General features: G+C 35.4%; 1 protein-coding gene across 6 annotated transcripts in view; it reads left to right on the top strand.

Annotated features, from left to right (window-relative positions):
• The window catches only part of ARHGAP20 (Rho GTPase activating protein 20), a 129,735-nt gene that overhangs the window by 86,364 nt on the left and 23,962 nt on the right, over positions 1-19,409 (top strand). For all 6 annotated transcript variants that reach the window (XM_023208030.2, XM_023208028.2, XM_023208029.2 and 3 more), the window contains 5 exons: positions 4,247-4,288; positions 5,211-5,295; positions 8,140-8,217; positions 10,476-10,542; positions 12,774-12,962. In XM_023208030.2, coding sequence (XP_023063798.2) covers positions 4,247-4,288; positions 5,211-5,295; positions 8,140-8,217; positions 10,476-10,542; positions 12,774-12,962 — 461 coding nt within the window. The remainder of the gene's footprint in view (positions 1-4,246; positions 4,289-5,210; positions 5,296-8,139; positions 8,218-10,475; positions 10,543-12,773; positions 12,963-19,409) is intronic.

The following is a 19,409-nucleotide window of genomic DNA, read 5'->3' as shown; positions in this document are numbered from 1 at the left end:
TTTATTTATTTATTTATTTATTTATTTATTTATTTATTTATTTATTTATTTATTCATTCATTCATTTATGAGATGGAGTTTTGCTCTTGTTGCCCAAGCCATAGTGCAATAGCATGATCTCAGCTCACTGCAACCTCTGCCTCCCGGGTTCAAGTGATTCTCCTGCCTCAGCCTCCTGAGTAGTTGGGATTACAGGTGCGCACCACCACGCCAAGCTAATTTTTTTGTATTTTTAGTAGAAATGGGATTTCCCCATGTTGGCCAGACTGGTCTCAAACTCCTGACCTCAGGTGATACGCCTGCCTCGGCCTCCCAAAGTGCTGGGATTACAGGAGTGAGCCACCATGCCCAGCTGACAATGGAATATATATTTTAAAGTGTTGAAACAAAAACCTTTTAACCTAGAATACAATATTCAGCAAAAATACTATTTAAAAATGAAGGTAGAGTGAATATTTTTTAAAAAACTATAATAATTTATTACTAGCAGAACTGTCTTAAAAAAATGTTAACACAAATTGTCACACTGAAGTGAAATACAAGAGGGAAGCTCAGATCTTTAGGAAGGAGTGGCAATCATTGGAAATGTTAGGGAAATCTAGGTCATGATCCATTTAAAATTCCATCGGGTAGCAGGTTAAAGAAGCAGTCTCTCCAGTTACTATAATAACTGTTTTTTGTAAATGTAGCCAGCCACAGTGGTTGGTGCCTGTAATCCCAGCTGCTTGAAAGGCTGAGGTGAGAGGATCACTTGAGGGGAGGAGTTTTGAGACCAGACTGGTCAATATAACAAGATTCCATCCCTACAAAAAAAAAGTCAAAATATTACGCAGGCATGTTGGCATACACCTGCAGTCCCAGCTACTTGGGAGGCTGAGGTGGAGGATTGCTTGAGGCCATAGCCCTGGGCAATATAGACCCCATCTCTAAAAAAATGTTTAAATTAGCTGAGCATGGTGGTACCCATCTGTAGTCTTAGCTACTTGGGAGGATGTGGCAGGAGCATTGTTTGAGGCCGGGAATTCAAGGCTGCAGTGAGCTGTGACTGCACTACTACACTCCAACCTGGGCAATATCTCTAGCCGGAGCAAGACTTGGTCTCAAAAAAAATAAAAAGTAAAAACTAATAGCATTGAAATCTAAGACTGACAATTGCCAGAATCTTTGAAAAACTCTCCATTGAGTCAAATTGAGGAAACAGCAGACAATCAATGTGCACTTTTCATGCTTTACTTGAAAACAGGGTAGTCACATCCCAAAAAAGCCCAAAAGGAATTTCATCTCTATCACTACATATACTTTGATTCAAACTTAGGTGAATATCTACCAGAAAAATAGGTGCTGCACCTTGATTTTACAAATAATGGTACGATAGAATGGGAAGATTATTCAAAAAACACACACAGTACTTGAATCTGACAGTAGTCTGTCTATAAGAATCAGAAAATAATATGTTAACTTAAGTACCTACTGTGAATCTTAGACTACAAACTCAGGTATGCATGTTTATTTATAGATCCAATTAAAACTCATCTTAAACCCCCCATTTTGCCAGGCTGGTAGGAAATCAGATTTTCTTCTTTACTGGAACTGCTGTTTTTGTAAGGTAGAACTATAATACAGATTTCTAAGATGCCTCCAAAACAGACAAAGGGCTTCTGACTTTAGTCTATTGTGGTCACTGTTGACATTTTTTTCTGTGCTCAGAGTTGTCCCTGTATATCCAGAGATGTTCTGCTTCTTTGCCATAAGGGGCGGGCAGAGGGTGGGTGGAAGGTATCTTTGCCGATATAAAAACTTGGGTGCCTAGGACCCAGCCTCCCTAATGACTCCTTAAAACCATTTCCTCTGGGTTCTTTCTGTTTCCTTCGGGCACCTTAACTGAGTGACATAAACCGGCTCACTCTCAGTGATGACAGGCCTCTATCTCCTACATAATTTGAGAGAATCTTCTAATCTGCCATGCCCTTTTTATTTTCCAAGATACACTGCTTTCTGCTGTCTTGGATCTTACTATCGTTTTAAGGGGTTTAAGTATTTATAAAACCCAGAGATAGCCATTGACTTTGAAGTACTTCTATTTTTAGTCCCTTAAAAATGCCTGAGATTAAGAATTACTAAAAAAAAAAGGGAGTCCTGGATTCAGGTATAGAGCAGGGGGGAAAGGGAAAAATATAAGAAGATTACAGAAATTCATCTCCATACGTTAACCTGACACATTTCATAATTTATATTTTGAAGTAATATATGCTATATATTCAAACAAGGGAACACAGCAATCAAAATGAATTGGCCGGGCGCAGTGGTTCATGCTTGTAATCCCAGCACTTTAGGAGGCCGAGGCAGGCGGGTCACCTGAGGTTGGGAGTTCGAGACCAGCCTGGCCAACATGGAGAAACGCTGTCTCTACTAAAAACTACAAAATTAGCCAGGCGTGGCGGTACATGCCTGTAATCCCAGCTACTCGGGAGGCTGAGGCAGGAGAATCGCTTAAACCCAGGAGGCGGAGGTTGTGGTGAGCCAAGATTGCACCATTGCACTCCATCCTGGGAAAAAAGAGTGAAACTCCGTCTCAAAAAAAAAAAAAAAGAAAAAGAAAAAAAATAATTATCTAAAACTACATGTAGTAATATAATTAAATATTATAAACATAATGTTCAAAGAAGCCAGACACAAAATAGTATATACTTTATGGTTACATTTATATAAAGTACCCAAACATGCAAAACTATTCTATGCTATTGGAAGTCAGGATAGTGGAAACTACTGGCTTTAAAAGAACATAAGGGACCTTCCAAGGTGATTTTCTATTTCATGACCTGGGGTGCTGGTTCATGTGAGTGTGTTCAGGTTGTTAAAATTATTCAACCTGTACATGTAAGCTTTGTGCAGTTTTCTCTATGTATCTTTTATTTCAGTTAAAAATTAAAAAAATACTAAGTGTCTTAAAGGGGCAATTTAACTGCTTTGAAAAACGTTAGCAGGTCTGAAGCAAACCTCTTATCTATTTCTCAACAGATTTTTGCTAAATAAATCCAAGACTTGACATAAGTGAACCTAGAAAATCTATTTTAGAAAAGAGAGTACATCAAAAGATAGTAAGGAATTGTGAAAGATGGAAAATGTATGCTCAATGGTAAAAAAAAAAAAAAAAAAAAAGTGATACACTTTCTGATGGCCAATCCTGGCAGATTGCTTATGGAGAAAATTGCTAAACAACAAAGTTAGTGAATAAATGTATTTTTGGAAATAATAAAATAACTAGGATTTCCAACATCTCTAAAAAGATTAGAAAATTAGCCAGGCCTTGTGGCATGCATCTATAGCCCCAGATACTTAGAAAGCTGAGTCAGCACGATCTCTTGAGCCCCAGGAGTTCAAGGCTGCAGTGAGCCATGATCATGCCTCTATACTGCAGCCTGGGCAACAGAGCAAAACCCCTGTCTTTAAAAAAAATGAGAGAGAAATAAGATTTTAAAAGCTCGTTAGTGACAAGACTACATAGGAATAAACTTTAAATTATTTTTAATCTTAAGAATTAAACATAATAGTGAAATCAGCATAAAAATGAATGCTAATTTAGTTGCAAATGGATTGATCTTAATCAGAAGGTTTTAGTTATTAAGAATAAGTTTTCAATTAAGTAATTTACTAAATGATAATCTTGCTGTATGTGCTTTTTAAAAATGTTTCTTTTCCTAATAGCAAACTGGTTTCTGGGCAAAGAGATTTCCATCCACATGCCAAATTTCTCTTAATCTGTGTATTCTCAGTATTAACCATACTTTCTATTTGTATAGCCGTTTGAGCTACAAAAATACTAACCCAGTTTTATAGATGTAGACACTGAGGCTTAGAGGTTAAATGACTTGCCCATGATTGTCTAGCTTGCATATAATTTTGAAACCAAGTGTTAGATTCCAAATCAAGTACTCTTTCCGCTATAGGAACTCTCTCTCCCTGGTATAATACCACTTGTAAAAAAGCAGTAAAGTAGAAAAGAGGGTTTGTCATAGATCCATCCAAAAGGATTTAATAAAACTACATTTGACCATAGTTTTTCCAAAGGGATATTTTCACTGCAGAGTTCTCCAGAACACAGTTATGCCAAGGTTGCAGCTTATGTATGCAACTGCATTAGTAACAACAGGCTGTTGACATTTCCATCTGGATTGACAATCCTAAATTTGTTAGCTTAGGTATTTTATGTGGTTTAATTTTTCTCTCCCATTTTCTTTGATTGCAGTTCTCCAGAACAAAAGGACAAATGGCTCTCTCTCCTTCAGAGGTATTTTTTCAGTATTCATATTTTAATCTTTAACCTTTAATAAACAAATTAAGACATTTTCTGCAGAGATGTGCCCCAAATTATTCCCCTTCTCCTTAGTCGAAATTGTTCATTTGTCCTCTAAATAAGCTGCTGTTTATATTGTACACTAGCTACTTACTTGCTATAAATAATGTTCTCTCATTACATGTATTTCTTAACTTTCTAGGAAGGAGAACATTGAGGTCTAGTTACATCATTTTAGACAGCAGTTAGTCAATAATCTACTCTCTTTTTCCATTGTCTCCAGCCTACCAATTGGAGCTAACAGTTTCCTCAAAGTATGTATTAAGTTTCCATAAATGCAGGGTTTTCTGCTAAGCACCTCAAAAATAATGGTAGTTGTTACCCCTACCATTGAGCATGCAGACTAGAATGATTGATTTAGACTCATCTATTAGACTTACAGTCCTTCCCTCCCTCCTGTCCTCTCTCCCTCTCCACACAATAGGATAACCAAGATTTGCACCCTACTGGGGAGTTAAATGAGAAGTACAAGGCCATTGCTTTGGTTTGACCTTATAAAATATTTATTATATATGTTCCTATACTTATCAGTAAGGTGCTGGACCTGTCCAAAGAAGACAGGGAAACTTTGAGGGTAAAACATTACCCAGAGGTGCCCTAACCTGGTTGTGCTTCTCAAACCTCACTTGACATGGATGTCCTATTTTTTTGTGCCCATGCCGAATGTCCTGAATTTTTTTATTCTCTTCCAACCCATAATGTAATCTGACTTTGCTGAGTCTTCTCATCTATCTTTTCAAAAAATTGCATATAAGTATATTGGAAATATTAGCAAAATAGGTTGATTTTTAAAATAAGCCATTAGCGAATTCCATCTGACTCAGTGTTGTTTTGGGTTGTTGTTGCATTTGATTAGATACATCAATCTAGAGAAAGAAAAGGACTACCCGAAGAGCATTCCCCTCAAAATCTTCGCCAAGGACATTGGGAATTGTGCCTATGTAAGTGTTTCTAAGCCAGAAAATTAAATTCCAAGTCCCTGCATAAGACAAAACATTACGGATGAGAAGAGAGAGAGGCAGGCAGGCAGGCAGACTGTGTATGTGCTGTGAAAGGTAGGCATTTAGAAATACCACAGGGAAAATCCTTTTTCCTGGTTATATGTATGTCTTCATATATATGAAAAATAAACCTAGAGAAAATGAAGAAAGAGAAATTCATATGAACTACAGTGTTTAACATTTATGCTTGGAAAGAACATTGCTTGTGAGATGTCTCTTTCCTCCCTCTGGTATGAATATTTCTCTGAATCTTTTCAATAGCAGCTGCAGAGGCTTGTAGTAAAGCTGTTTCCACAGGAGTATTTCCTATTATTATTAAGCAGTTTTTTCCCAACTTGTCACTTCTTAAGCAGAAAGTGGTTTTGAAAAGTTCTTCATTCTTTTAAGTTTTTAGGGATTGAATTCCTTAGGTTAATAGGAGGATGATCTAGGAGAGGTGACATTTTTAAAGGATCAGCATTTTACTACTTCACAGTGTTTATCATATCGATCACATAAATGCTAAGTCTTTAACCCCAGCTATTATGTATAATCTGATGACTGAAATCATAGTACAAGAGATAAATGTTATCAATTATGAAAAATATGAAAACTTGTGAATATTTTATGATACTGTCAATTGTCATACTTCACAGCAGCTCTAGATCACACAGAATAGCTTTATTTGTGTGTGGAAAAATATGTAGTGCAAAATAGTTATGTTTTGGCCAAAAGCAAAAGTTATGCAAATGTTCTGACCAACTCCTGAATGCCAGATGTCACTGCTTGAGGGAAATACTCAAATTTTTATAGTACGAGACTACAGAGATCTGTAGCAGAGTAAAACAAAACAAAACAAAACAAAAACCCTGTTTTTTTCTGTCTGCTTTGATTTAGTTGTGACAGTTGGTTACATTCAGGATTTCCTGTAAAATCCCTTAATTTTTTTTAACACTTTCTTTTCAGTATATGGAAAGTGTGTACTTGAGAAAGGACTGATGTCCCACTGTCATTTTGGAAGAGAAGATAAGAGATATGGTCAGGTTGGGTGCTCTGTTTTTATCACTAGTACCCTGGTTAAGTCAAGGATGATGTGACATACTCTGTCCTTTGCTCTCTAAAGTAGCTTTCATAACCAGACTCTCGTTCAGGGAGCCCTGCCTCCAGAGCAATTCCCCCAAATAGGAGTACATGTGTGGGAAGCATTCTTTATCTTTGCCCTCTAGTTATACATACCTTGTCAGTAAATTATGCCAATATGGAACAAAATTGCCACATTTTCAGTTTTCTCTGTTATTTGTTTACTAGCCAAAGAGTTCTTTCTGCTGGAATTCACTTGTTTTGTATACTGGAAAGGCATGTAGGAAAAAGATATACTTTCTATAATTATGTTTTGAACATATGTGCCTAGTATTAAGAAAAACTATTATCTTAGAAACCAGGTTATTGGGAGGACAGATTCTTCACGTTACGAGACTTCATGGGAGAGTTTCTTTAAATTAAATGGAAAAAATTTTAGACTTTTTAAAAATTAGAAGCCTTTTTAAAAATTATCTCTCAAGTTAAAGCCCAGTATGTCATATACCTATAACGCTCTGGTAGAAGACAGACTCCGGGTTGAGTGTTCCAAAGACTTCCTGTTTCACTCTGAGACAATTTTGCACAATCCTTGGGGCTACCAGGAACAGTTTGAAATTGTGCATTTAAAATGCTTTTTTAAATTAAAATTCAGTTAAACAATTTTTAGAGGCAATTTGTCACATCAAATAATTCACTCATAGAGAAGAAATTCTATTAATGGAAAGATAAATAATGAATTATCAGATTTCAGTTACCTTTATTTTTGTATCATTTTTGTATTTATGCTACTTTTTTATGCTATTTAAGCCTTCTTTATCAGGGACACAGCCCTAATTGCTGATTTAATCTTATAATTCTCCTGTAAAACCTATGTATGTATCAAGTTTTTTTACAACATAGCATTGTTTTATATTTAAATAATGCATTTTGGAATTCAGCAATCTCTATAGATATCTCAGAATCTTCTTAACTCTTTTACTGTTTGCTGCAAATTGTCTATTTTTAAGTAAAAGTATTCAGTATAGTTTAGCACAGAGCTATTATAGATATTCTCTTCATTGGCAGAGTTTATAATAGAATTGAGCTTTCTAAAATTTTCAATTCTTTCTTCTAGAGTCATTTTTTTATGTCCTCCAAAGATTTCAACAATTAAAATCTTAGTGGCCACAGTGTGTGACACATGGAAAGTTCCCAATAGTGACTTTTAAAAATTCAAAGCTTTAAACGTCTTTTGTAACCAGTTATTATCCTAATTCTACCTAACCTGACTTTATACCATGCAAAGAAATAAAACCCTGTATTGTGAAAACACTACTAAGGAAGAAATAGAGATTCAGCTCTTGCCTTTTTTTAATTACCCATTGCCTTATGGAAATACAATTATGGAAATAAGACAGAGGAGCAACCTCACTGATTTATTTTTTTAATTGGGAGCTGGGTCCATGTACTCTCTCTGAAATATATGTAGTCTTTCTTATTTGCTTAAAGTTTTTATATTCTGTAAGCCATGCATCCTTTAAGAGAAATGTTTTATTAGAGGGCATAATTTATAAGGAAATGAAAGCAAATTATAATCAAAGTTTTGTGTTCTCCCTAAATCTTATGCTTTACTCTGTCCACACTTGAAATCAAGATTTGCCTTTCAATAATCATTTGACAATGACTATTTGTTAACCTGTTTTAAAATTCATTATTTTATAGCTATATTTCTTATTTTTTCTACAGTCTAAAACTATAACAGTAATGAATTCAGATACAGCGAATGAAGTTATCAACATGTCATTACCAATGCTAGGGATAACTGTAAGTTATTCTGCTAGACATTCTTAATTAAAAATAAACTTTGATGATTTAAATTTATGTAAGTATTTTCCTTCCATCATAAGACAGTTGATTATTAGAGATACCAAAGTCATACTTTACTCCCCAAAATATAGAAAATAAGAACAGTAAAGCTTTAATATGATTAATATATGGGTGGTGCTGTTCTCCTATTTTAAAATCTGTGTGATCTGAAAATTATAAGATTGGACTATAATTTTAAAGTGACAACATGTATTTTATTATGTATGCTGTATATATATGCAAAAATTTTTTGGTATAAAGTTCTTAATAAAGTTTCATACTCCTTCTCGCCTTCCTACTGGTCACAATTTGACTTTTCCCTTATATAATTATCCTGTTATTATCCCAAGACTTGGTCAGTCTTAGGATGATGAATTCTTAAGAGTTTGTTCTGTAGTAGAATTTTTACATAAAACCATATTGGCTGGCTACAGGACCTAAGGATGATATGGTTAATACCTATGATAAATTGGTTAGTAAAAAGACAAGCTTTGAATTAGATCATGGATTTGGAGAGCTTTAGTGTGCACACCACATTCTTCCCTGTTTTACTTTTAGCTTTGTAGCTTTCTCTTTTCTGCGACAGAGGTGAATTTTTGAGAATTTTAGGAGTGGAGAAGATTAGAACATTTGAGGATGAGGTAGAGGAAAGAGAACTGGAAGATTGTCCTCATCACCTTACTACCAGTTGTATAAACACCACACAATGAGTACTTTCATTAAAGGGAATGACTTTCAAAAGGATGATAACTAAAGGAAGCACTTAAAAACACTATTCCTTCAGTGAGATTCTCTGTAAATATGAAAGTACATTGTATATAAGCAAATCTAAATACAGTTAATAATACTGTGGAATACTATGGCAGGTCTTAAATATGTGTCATGTTACATCATTCAAGGAGCACTGTTTCCAGAGCAATTCATGACCCATATGTAAGACATGCCATAGTATGATTACTTGTGTTTAGATTTGCTTATACACAGTACTATAGTAAGCCCTTTAGAACTCAGGACAACCAGAATTTGGGATAATCTGATAATTAGTTAAATTTAGTGATATAAATTTGATTACATTTAAAATATATGCACTGGGTAAAGTAGGCACCTCCATTAATTTCTAAGCTATATGAATATATTTTGGAAGAAACTAGATAGTTTTAGAGGTATGTAGAGGAATTAATGACAGGATTCATTCTCTTATCTATGCTTTTCCTTTGGATAAAATTATTAATCTCCTCAGACCAAAAAAGAACTGTTAATTAGGAATTGAGACTATTTGGTTATACCAGTTTTAAGGGATTATTATAGTGTGTTCAGACACTATATAAAAAGAAAGGATTTTTATTAGATTGGTCTTCCTATTTACCATAAATTTTTTGACTAGGAGGGATGAGGCAGAGAGGAAGTAACAGATAAACTGAGTATGGGGGGGTGGAATGGTTTTTATGGTATTATAAGGTCAGGGCCATGATTTTTTTTCAGAAGTTAAAGGCAAGGATATGAAATATTGCCAGCAGACTTATCTGTTCTAGCTTCATTTAAAACATTTCTGCTTTATCCCTCCTAGAGAATTCAGAAAAATCTGTATAATGTAGTATCATTTCTTTCAAGTGGGATTTATAATGTTGCTGGATTATAATTCTGCTAGTGAACAATTTTATTGTTTTCCATGACTGGGCCTATTCTCTAGAATAGAATTCCTGTCCTTTCTTTCCCCAGGACTGAACTTGCCTAAACTAAAGCCAGTAGAGGTTGTGCCAATTACTTATCTCCTCAAAGCCTCTTGGTCATTCTCCTGCTCAGAAGCAGCTGAGCTAATAATCAGCCTTTGAGATATTACTTTTTAATCATAGACACAGCAGTGTTTTGTGGTTTTCTTGATAATAAGGTTGTCTTTGCAGGGGCATGTTGGAGGTTAAGCCCAATATTCTCTGAGAAGTGGAGGAACATAGCAGAAGTCAGGACTCTAAGGAAGAGATTAGCCTTTAAGAGCCAGGAAGATTGTTTTTCCTTTGTAAAGGGGCCTAACTATGATTTTACGCTCTCTAGGCTACCTATATAGTGAAGGCCTGATTCCACTGCAGTTCATGGATTTCTAACGATCACTGAGTAGGGGGCAGGAGGGAGGACACAAAACCAAAAAAAACAAATGTGTCCTTATTCAAGTATCAGATGTGAAAGATTTATTGTGACATTTAACTCTTTTTATCTCTAAGGGCTCTGAGAGAGATTACCAATTGTGGGTCAACTCTGGAAAAGAAGAGGCTCCATACCCACTCATTGGTAAGTTTTTGCAAAAGTCTAAGATAGCATCGATTGTGTTTTAATTATAAGTCTAAGTGTCTCCGAGAATTGGTCATATGGTCCTAAGCTTAAATACTATTAAATAGGAAATTTCATGGTGTTCATTTAATAAATATCTGTCAAGGATTTACTATGTACTAGACAAATAATATCTCCTCATTCAAGCTAATGGTATAGTTGGGAAGAGAAATACAAACTTTTCTCTCTGCTTTTTCATTTGACAAACAAGAGTCATCCTGCCAAAGCTTTTTAAATATTTTTCTAAGAAAGAAATATGTGTTGGTATTTTTCTCCATACATTTATTTTTCATATTCAGTTTTTACATTTCCTGTTCCCTTACCTACTATGTGCCTCTATGGAAGACCATGTAAAATACAACCATGCATCTTAATTCATCAGTGAGTATGTAATACCTGCTATATACCCAGAACCTTCCTAAGCTTCATGAAGAAAATCAGATTAACCCATTTAGACTCCTAAAAGTCTTTATTATCTGCTACTTCAATAACTTAATTATTTTGCTATTTCTCTAGTCAGATTTTCCAGCATTTGTCATGAGGAATTGTTGATAAATATGTTCCATTTTACCTTATTTAAGCCATTAACTAAAAAAAATTTCTTGATCAGTAATTTCATTCAGTGTGGTTAACAGAAATAGAACAATTAAAGGACAGTATCTTTACCAAATCTTGAGATGATGACGATGATAATCATGATGATGACAATTTCTGTTAACAATTTTAAAATGCTTACTACCTGCCAGCCATCATGCAGAGCATATTGTATGCATTATTTCATGGAATTATTTCATTTATCTATGAGGTCACAACTGTGTAATTCAGTGTTTCAAGTGATCTTAGTAATCTAAAACCAAATTTTTCTACAAATGTATATGCTCAGATTTAGAATACAGAAAGTGATCATGCACAGAGCTGAAGACAAAATCGACTGTATTCCAGATTTTTAATGTTGTCATTTTTGTAATAGTCAATGAGCAATAAAGTTATTAAAAATCAAACACTTAAAATTATTGTTTTAATAAAATATATTAATGAAAACTATGTAGATGATAACTTTTAGGCTTATGACGGCCCTAAGCTTCCTGACTAGCTCTTACTGAAAAACAATGGGACATAGGACATTATTGTCCCATGATTTAGCAGCAATGCTTAATCATTATTTTAATGTGCTCTGCAGACCTCAATTATAGATTAACTGCCGGCTATTTTGATAAGTTGATTTCGTTTTATTGTCATAGAAGCCTTTTTCTGCCTTAATCTCTGGAAGCTGCTGTAGTCCTTGATATTAATGAAACACTGACATTGTATGCCTGGACCAGGTGAAAAGGAAGAGTAAGAGTTCACTGAGTTACATTTAGTGATAAGTCAGGGATAGAAGGGAACTTGCTCTCTGTACTTAAAAAATCTACATCACAGTGGTATTTGAGGATCACACTAAAAGGACATAATTACTTAGAATACTAAAGAGTTAAAATCATGTTGTAGTCAGATGTCCAGGGTTTCATTTTTATAGTTTGTACATTCCTTTTTGCATCTGTTTCTGTGTTTCTGATCCCCTGCAGTCTTCCTTCTGATCATTGCCTCTGAACATCAATCTCAGAGGGCAGCAGTGAGAGGGAAGCATAAATCAAACCAGTCCCAATGCTCTTGAGTAACTAACTATATAACTAATAAAAATTAATGAAATGTTTTTAGGCAAACATCTTGTGTTAAATAATATTAATAATAGTGATACTTGACATACATAGATCCTTATACTTCTGTGGTAGGTAGAAAAAATATTTTAAATCATAGATTTGAGACTGAGCAAGGACATGTATTTGCTGAAAATTTATAGATCTAGTTAATGTCAAAGGAGACAATAGAATACCTTTAATTATCCTTAGATGCACACATTGGAAAAGTCAGCATTATGGAACTGGCAAACTGATCTGTGCATTCATTCCAAACAAGATAATCTTTAAAGATTTTTTTCTTCTTTTTCTCCCTCCTCCCCTTAAAACTACTTTGGTAGGACCACCTGTATGCTGGTCTCCAACTGTAAGAGTATAAATGATCATTCTGTTAAACAAAGGGATTCTTTATGCCAAAAGTACCAGGAGTAGATTTCAGTACACTGCTATTTTGTAGTACACATGCTGACAGTACCAGTCAGCCTGAAGTCTACATTTAGCTTTTTCTCTGTGTAGGGCATGAATATCCATATGGAATTAAAATGAGCCATCTTCGAGACACGGCACTCCTGACACCAGGATCAAAGGACTCTACCACCCCTTTCAACCTCCAAGAGCCCTTCCTTATGGAACAGCTCCCCCGAGAGATGCAGTGCCAGTTCATCCTGAAGCCCAGCCGCCTGGCTGCAGCCCAGCAACTGAGCGGTGAGTTGCTTCTAGCAAAAGTTTTCGTTCCTGAACATAAATTTAGTACTCAAACCTCCCGCCAGATGAGATATTTTTTCTCGGAATTTGCTAAGTATTTTGAAAAGGAAAGATGGACTTTTAGAAGATGGTTTTATAAATCAGCAATAGGCATGATTGACTAAGAATCAGCAGCTAGCAGCTAGTAGCAATACAGTCTGTTCCTTCTTTCTTCACCATTCTTTCCCCTTAAACCTTATTCCTACTGCAGAGTCAAAGGCACTAAGCAGTACTGCAGGTGCTTCAATGCCTTCTTTGTACTGTAATACACTCCAACTGTGTGTTCTCCCTAAATGGTTGCATTATAAAAAGGAGGCTGTCAGTGATGGGTGTCAGAAGATTGTGATGCCCCACCTGGATTCTGGTGCTGATAAGTATGTGAAGACTTAAGATGATTTCTACAGAAGTCTCTCCTTAGCCTACTAATCTAATATGAATTCCCTGTGAACATAGCAGTCTCTTACCCACCCCACAATAAAGACTCTGGAATGATAAAAGTGATGTTCAATATAAGAGAACCGCAATTTACCCTAACCCAAGTTTGAGCTTTAAGCTCTGTCTGAAAGGAGGATTGTATAAGCAACAGAAGAAAGTTGATACCAAAAAGTATGAGTGAGATAGTAGAAAATTGATTGTGAATTTCTATAGCTACCTTTGTCAGTGTGAACTGGGAGACCCAAGGATTTGTGTTTGCAAAGGACGAAACTTGGACCCCAGGCGTAATAAGTTTAAAGGGATGACATAGACCTTGAGAGATCACTGAGACCATCTTCCTGCCACTTGACAGATTATTGGCATCGTCTGAGTGCTAGGGGAAAGTCTGAAATTCTTCATCTGTGTGTGATTCAACTGATATAGTATTAATGAAAAATTAGCTCATATTGTTTCTATCTTCGTTACAGAACAACCCTACTTTAAGAAACATTTGTATGTACCTATCTGAACTTATAGAAAACAAATTAAATCAGCACTCATTGTAAGGAGTTTTTTTTGTTGTTGTTGTTGTTGTTTTGCCTTAAGTGTTAATACACACCAAGATTGGTTTAAACAGAATCTCCTCTAATGCATTTAAAGTTGTTTAATTTCTAGTTTATATTTCATACTAAAACATAGTTTCTGAAATAACTACATCAAGAAATTGTAACAGCGTTGTGAAACTTACTTTCCTTTTCACCCCTTTGATTCAAGATTTTGACATTTTATTGGACAAAAAGAGTTATAACCACCATCTGTTTTCTTCAACCAGCCTTTGTTCATTCTATTTTTCATCTCTGGAAGCTTAGATTCCTTCTGCTTCATTTCAAACCTACTAAACTCTACCACTTTCTCCATCTGTTAGTCCCCCTGTCCATCTTTACTTTCCTCCTTACGCAACTTGAATTCCATGGTTATCGTGATCATCCCTATCTAGCAGAAAACTTCTGTTTCTTTGACCCTCTTTTCTACGTTCCTATACACCACCTAAAATCTCATCTCTAGATGAACTCTTTGCATGGTTGGAAGAAATCATATAGCATCAGGGCTACTCTGTATCATTAGTGACCAACCTTAATGGGCACTTCATACTGGGAGAGTAGTCTTAACTTTGTTTCTGTGCAACATTCTCCAACTGCTTGAATCAACTGTCTTATATAAATTTCTACTCACATAGACATCCAGCCTGTCACTTTCTGTTGATGACCTAGCCTCAAATTTATACTTTACCGAAGTCATTAGTAAATCAGTAGATCAATCATTAGGGACTCCCTCATCTTGCCAACATCAGATACACAAATTTACCTTGAATTTGTTAACAGTCATCTCTCTATGATAGTAAATTGAGATTTTGGACTCTAAAATTTTTTGCTCACCTTGAATAATTTTGAAAGGGGAACACTGAGACATCATGGTCTTTCCATCCACTAAAATGTGAGCTCCATGAAGGCAGGGATTTTGGTCTTTTTTGTTCACTTCTATATCCCCAGTACCTGGAAAAGTGCCTGGCATATACAAATAAGTATTCAATCAATATCTGTTAAGTGAATGAATAATAGGTCTGTTGTCAGCTCATTACAGATACAAAGGGTATCTTTATAACTAGACTGAGGAGAATAATAATCTTCTGCTCTTCTACCTTTGTACCTATGTTTTTCAAAACTTTTTCTGGGTCCTTGTCAACTTTATTTTATAATAATCAGGAATCCTAAGGATTTTAACCAGTTTTTCTAATGGTTTGCTCAACTAACTTGTAGGCATCCTTTGCTTCATTTCTTTCTATTGGAAGTGAGGGTAGATGATTCCAGCTATAAATGATTCATGGTAAATGGGATTAGGGATGGAACAACTATAGACCAGTGATGCCAAGGGCCAGCTAAGAGCATCAGAATCGCCTGTGTAAAAAATTACAGGTGAACCACTAATGTTGTTTCTTTTTAAGTACAAAAGAATTTGATGAGCAACTGCCTTTACCAGTGATTTAGATCAAGGGTCAGCAAACTTTTTCTCTAAGGGGCCAGATAGTAAAATTTTGCAGGTCAGTATCACAAATCAGGGATATTATGTAAGTGTTATGTAACAGGAGAAAAAAACAAATTTCCACCAAATTTTACTAGTAGAATTCAAAATGTAACAACAATTGAGTACAATTTTATGTAATACAAATCTAATAAGTGAAAAGTGAATTCTTTGGAGGGATAACATTTCACTTAGTTGGAATTTAAAGTTAGTGATCTAGCCATCAAAATTGAGTACAAACATTCTGATCTATAATAAAATTTTTATATTTCATCTTTGAAAACATATTTTCTCACATAGGTACTGCCAAATACTGATATCATTCTACAAGCATCTAATTTCAGTTCAGCATATGTCTCTTTTACATGGCATTTGTAGAATTTCATTAGATTCTTCTCCTGATATTTGCCTTTTAGCATATCATTTCATTGCAGATAATCACTTTCAATTGAAGGTTAGGTGGAAGCTCTTCAGTTGCATAGTGAAATGGATTTTGAGATATGGAAATCTCCTTTGCTCTTGTATTGAGAAACAGTACTCAAACTGTAGTTTGAACTCAAAAAACATATCTGCTGTAAATTTTTATGTGAATCAAGATCTTGCTTCTTGTTTTAACTTTTGATGGCACAAGAAGTATATAAAGCAGCTTGATACTACTTGTAATTGAACATTCATTGTTTTCCAAATTACTACAGTAAAAACTTTGTATGTAAGCACTGTTTTGCCTCATAATTTTAGGTTGGATTTATTATGAAACATCATCGTATCTACAGCAAAAACTAACTTTCAAAGCCATTTAGTGTCCATTAATAGAGGTTGAAGGCTGTTCTTCTCATTCATAACAAGTTCAGTCTGGGCCCTGAGTTCAAAATATCACTATGAAACTTTAGCAGTGCTGAGCCATTGAAATGCTGTGTGATAGCATAATGCAGGATAACGTTTAGCATCTATTTTTAACAAAAATTCGCAGAACTGACAATAATTAAGTCCATGAGAGTAAATGAAGTTCACTGTTGACAGTACTGATCCAGTAACACTTGATAGATTTCCATATTTTTCAGGCAGTACCACTGATCAAAACAATACAATGAATAATCATAGGTATTAAACACTTTAAATTTTCACAAGCTTTCTAAATTTGTCAAATTACACCTTTTTCTGCTCTACATATTTTCACTACCATGAAATATAACACAGCAGATTCCAGTTCAGGTTGTACTGAATTATTGTTTTCTCAAATGCTTTGAAAATATTCTTACCCATAGTTGTTCTATGCAGACTATTCAAGGTTAACTCTTCAGTCACTTCAAACTCAACATTGACTTCTTGACTAGGCAACTTAGTGGTATTGGTAACATTTATCACTTCATCAAGAACCAAGGAAAGTCACTTGCCTTGTTTTTTAGTTTACTATTGATATTACTCCTAATGCCCTCAACTATTCAATCATCTATTCTCACCTTTTAAAAGGCTGATAATCTTAAATCTAGTTTCTCTGGACCTCTTTCTTAATCTACTGCAAGCACACAGATTTAATCAGTTCAACATTGGTAAATGGGTAAATGGCTTTCCTTGGTTGGCTAACAAATGAACCACTCAGAAACTTTTATTGTAGCCTCATTTTTATTTTTGTGAGGAAATTCTGCAGTAATGATATATTTCATTTTAAATATTTTTCTGATCCATTGCTTTCTTATGAGTTGGGAGCATTGTGATTAACCATTGGTCTGTTAACCACTGACATATATTATATTCTGTAACCACAGCTGTTACTTCATTGCACAGTAAACATAATATTTTGCCATTAGTTCCATAACAAAGTTATCTGCATTTCACTTTGCCTTAAAAATTTAACATTAGAAGAAGTCCACTTTTCTTTTATTGTTTTTACATAATAAGTAATAAAAAAGATGTGGTATCATGATACATATGGCATTTGAAACAGTCAAGATGTAACAGGGTCACTGCAATTTGTAGTGCCCTGAGCAGCAGTACAAAGTAATGAACGCACCACATACCATCTCTGTCACAGCTACTTTGTTATTGAGTGTGAAGTGAAAGCAGCCATAGACATTACATGAATAAATGTGGTCATGTTCTAGTAAAACTATTCTAGACAAAAAAATTTGAATTTTTTTTTTTTTTTTTTTTTTTTTTTTTGAGACAAAGTCTCATTCTTGTCACCCAGGCTGAAGTGCATTGGCTCAATCTTGGCTCACTGCAACCTCCACCTCCCGGGTTCAAGTGATTCTCCTACATCAGCCTCCCAAGTAGCTGGGATTACAGGCGCCTGCCACCACGCCTGGCTAATTTTTGTATTTTTAGTAGAGATGGAGTTTTACCATGTTGGCCAGGCTGGTCTCAAACTCCTAACCTCAGGCGATCTGCCCGCCTTGGCCTCCCAAAGTGCTGGGATTACAGGCATGAACCACCACACCTGGCCTAAAGTTTAAATTCCATATAATTTTTATGTGTTACTACATATTATTATTTTGAATTTTTTTTTTATTATGCTTTAAGTTCTAGGGTACATGTGCATAACGTGCAGGTTTGTTACATATGTATACATGTGCCATGTTGGTGTGCTGCGCCAATCAACTCGTCAGCACCCATCAATTCATCATTTATATCAGGTATAATCCCCAATGCAATCCCTCCCCTCTCCCCCCTCCCCATGATAGGCCCCAGTGTGTGATGTTCCCCTTCCCGAGTCCAAGTGAGCTCATTGTTCAGTTCCCACCTATGAGTGAGAACATGCGGTGTTTGGTTTTCTCTTCTTGTGATAGTTTGCTAAGAATGATGGTTTCCAGCTGCATCCATGTCCCTACAAAGGACGCAAACTCATCCTTTTTTATGGCTGCATAGTATTCCATGGTGTATATGTGCTACATTTTCTTAATCCAGTCTGTCACTGATGGACATTTGGGTTGATTCCAAGTCTTTGCTATTGTGAATAGTGCCGCAATAAACATACGTGTGCATGTGTCTTTGTAGTAGCATAATTTATAATCCTTTGGGTATATACCCAGTAGTGGGATGGCTGGGTCATATGGTACATCTAGTTCTAGATCCTTGAGGAATTGCCATACTGTTTTCCATAATGGTTGAACTAGTTTACAGTCCCACCAACAGTGTAAAAGTGTTCCTATTTCTCCACATCCTCTCCAACACCTGTTGTTTCCTGATTTTTTAATGATTGCCATTCTAACTGGTGTGAGATGGTATCTCATTGTGGTTTTGATTTGCATTTCTCTGATGACCAGTGATGATGAGCATTTTTTCATGTGTCTGTTGGCTGTATGAATGTCTTCTTTTGAGAAATGTCTGTTCATATCCTTTGCCCACTTTTTGATGGGGTTGTTTGTTTTTTTCTTGTATATTTGTTTGAGTTCTTTGTAGATTCTGGAAATTAGCCCTTTGTCAGATGAGTAGATTGCAAAAATTTTCTCCCATTCTGTAGGTTGCCTGTTCACTCTGATGGTAGTTTCTTTTGCTGTGCAGAAGCTCTTTAGTTTAATTAGATCCCATTTGTCAATTTTGGCTTTTGCTGCCGTTGCTTTTGGTGTTTTAGACATGAAGTCCTTGCCCATGCCTATGTCCTGAATGGTACTACCTAGATTTTCTTCTAGGGTTTTTATGGTATTAGGTCTGACATTTAAGTCTCTAATCCATCTTGAATTAATCTTCGTATAAGGAGTAAGGAAAGGATCCAGTTTCAGCTTTCTACTTATGGCTAGCCAATTTTCCCAGCACCATTTATTAAATAGGGAATCCTTTCCCCATTTCTTGTTTTTGTCAGGTTTGTCAAAGATCAGATGGTTGTAGATGTGTGGCCTTATTTCTGAGGGCTCCGTTCTGTTCCATTGGTCTATATCTCTGTTTTGGTACCAGTACCATGCTGTTTTGGTTACTGTA

This window comes from Piliocolobus tephrosceles, chromosome 13, assembly GCF_002776525.5.
Source record: "Piliocolobus tephrosceles isolate RC106 chromosome 13, ASM277652v3, whole genome shotgun sequence".
Lineage (NCBI taxonomy): Eukaryota > Metazoa > Chordata > Mammalia > Primates > Cercopithecidae > Piliocolobus > Piliocolobus tephrosceles.
Note: the sequence above shows the minus strand (reverse complement) of the source record. Positions and strands in the feature narration are given on the sequence as shown.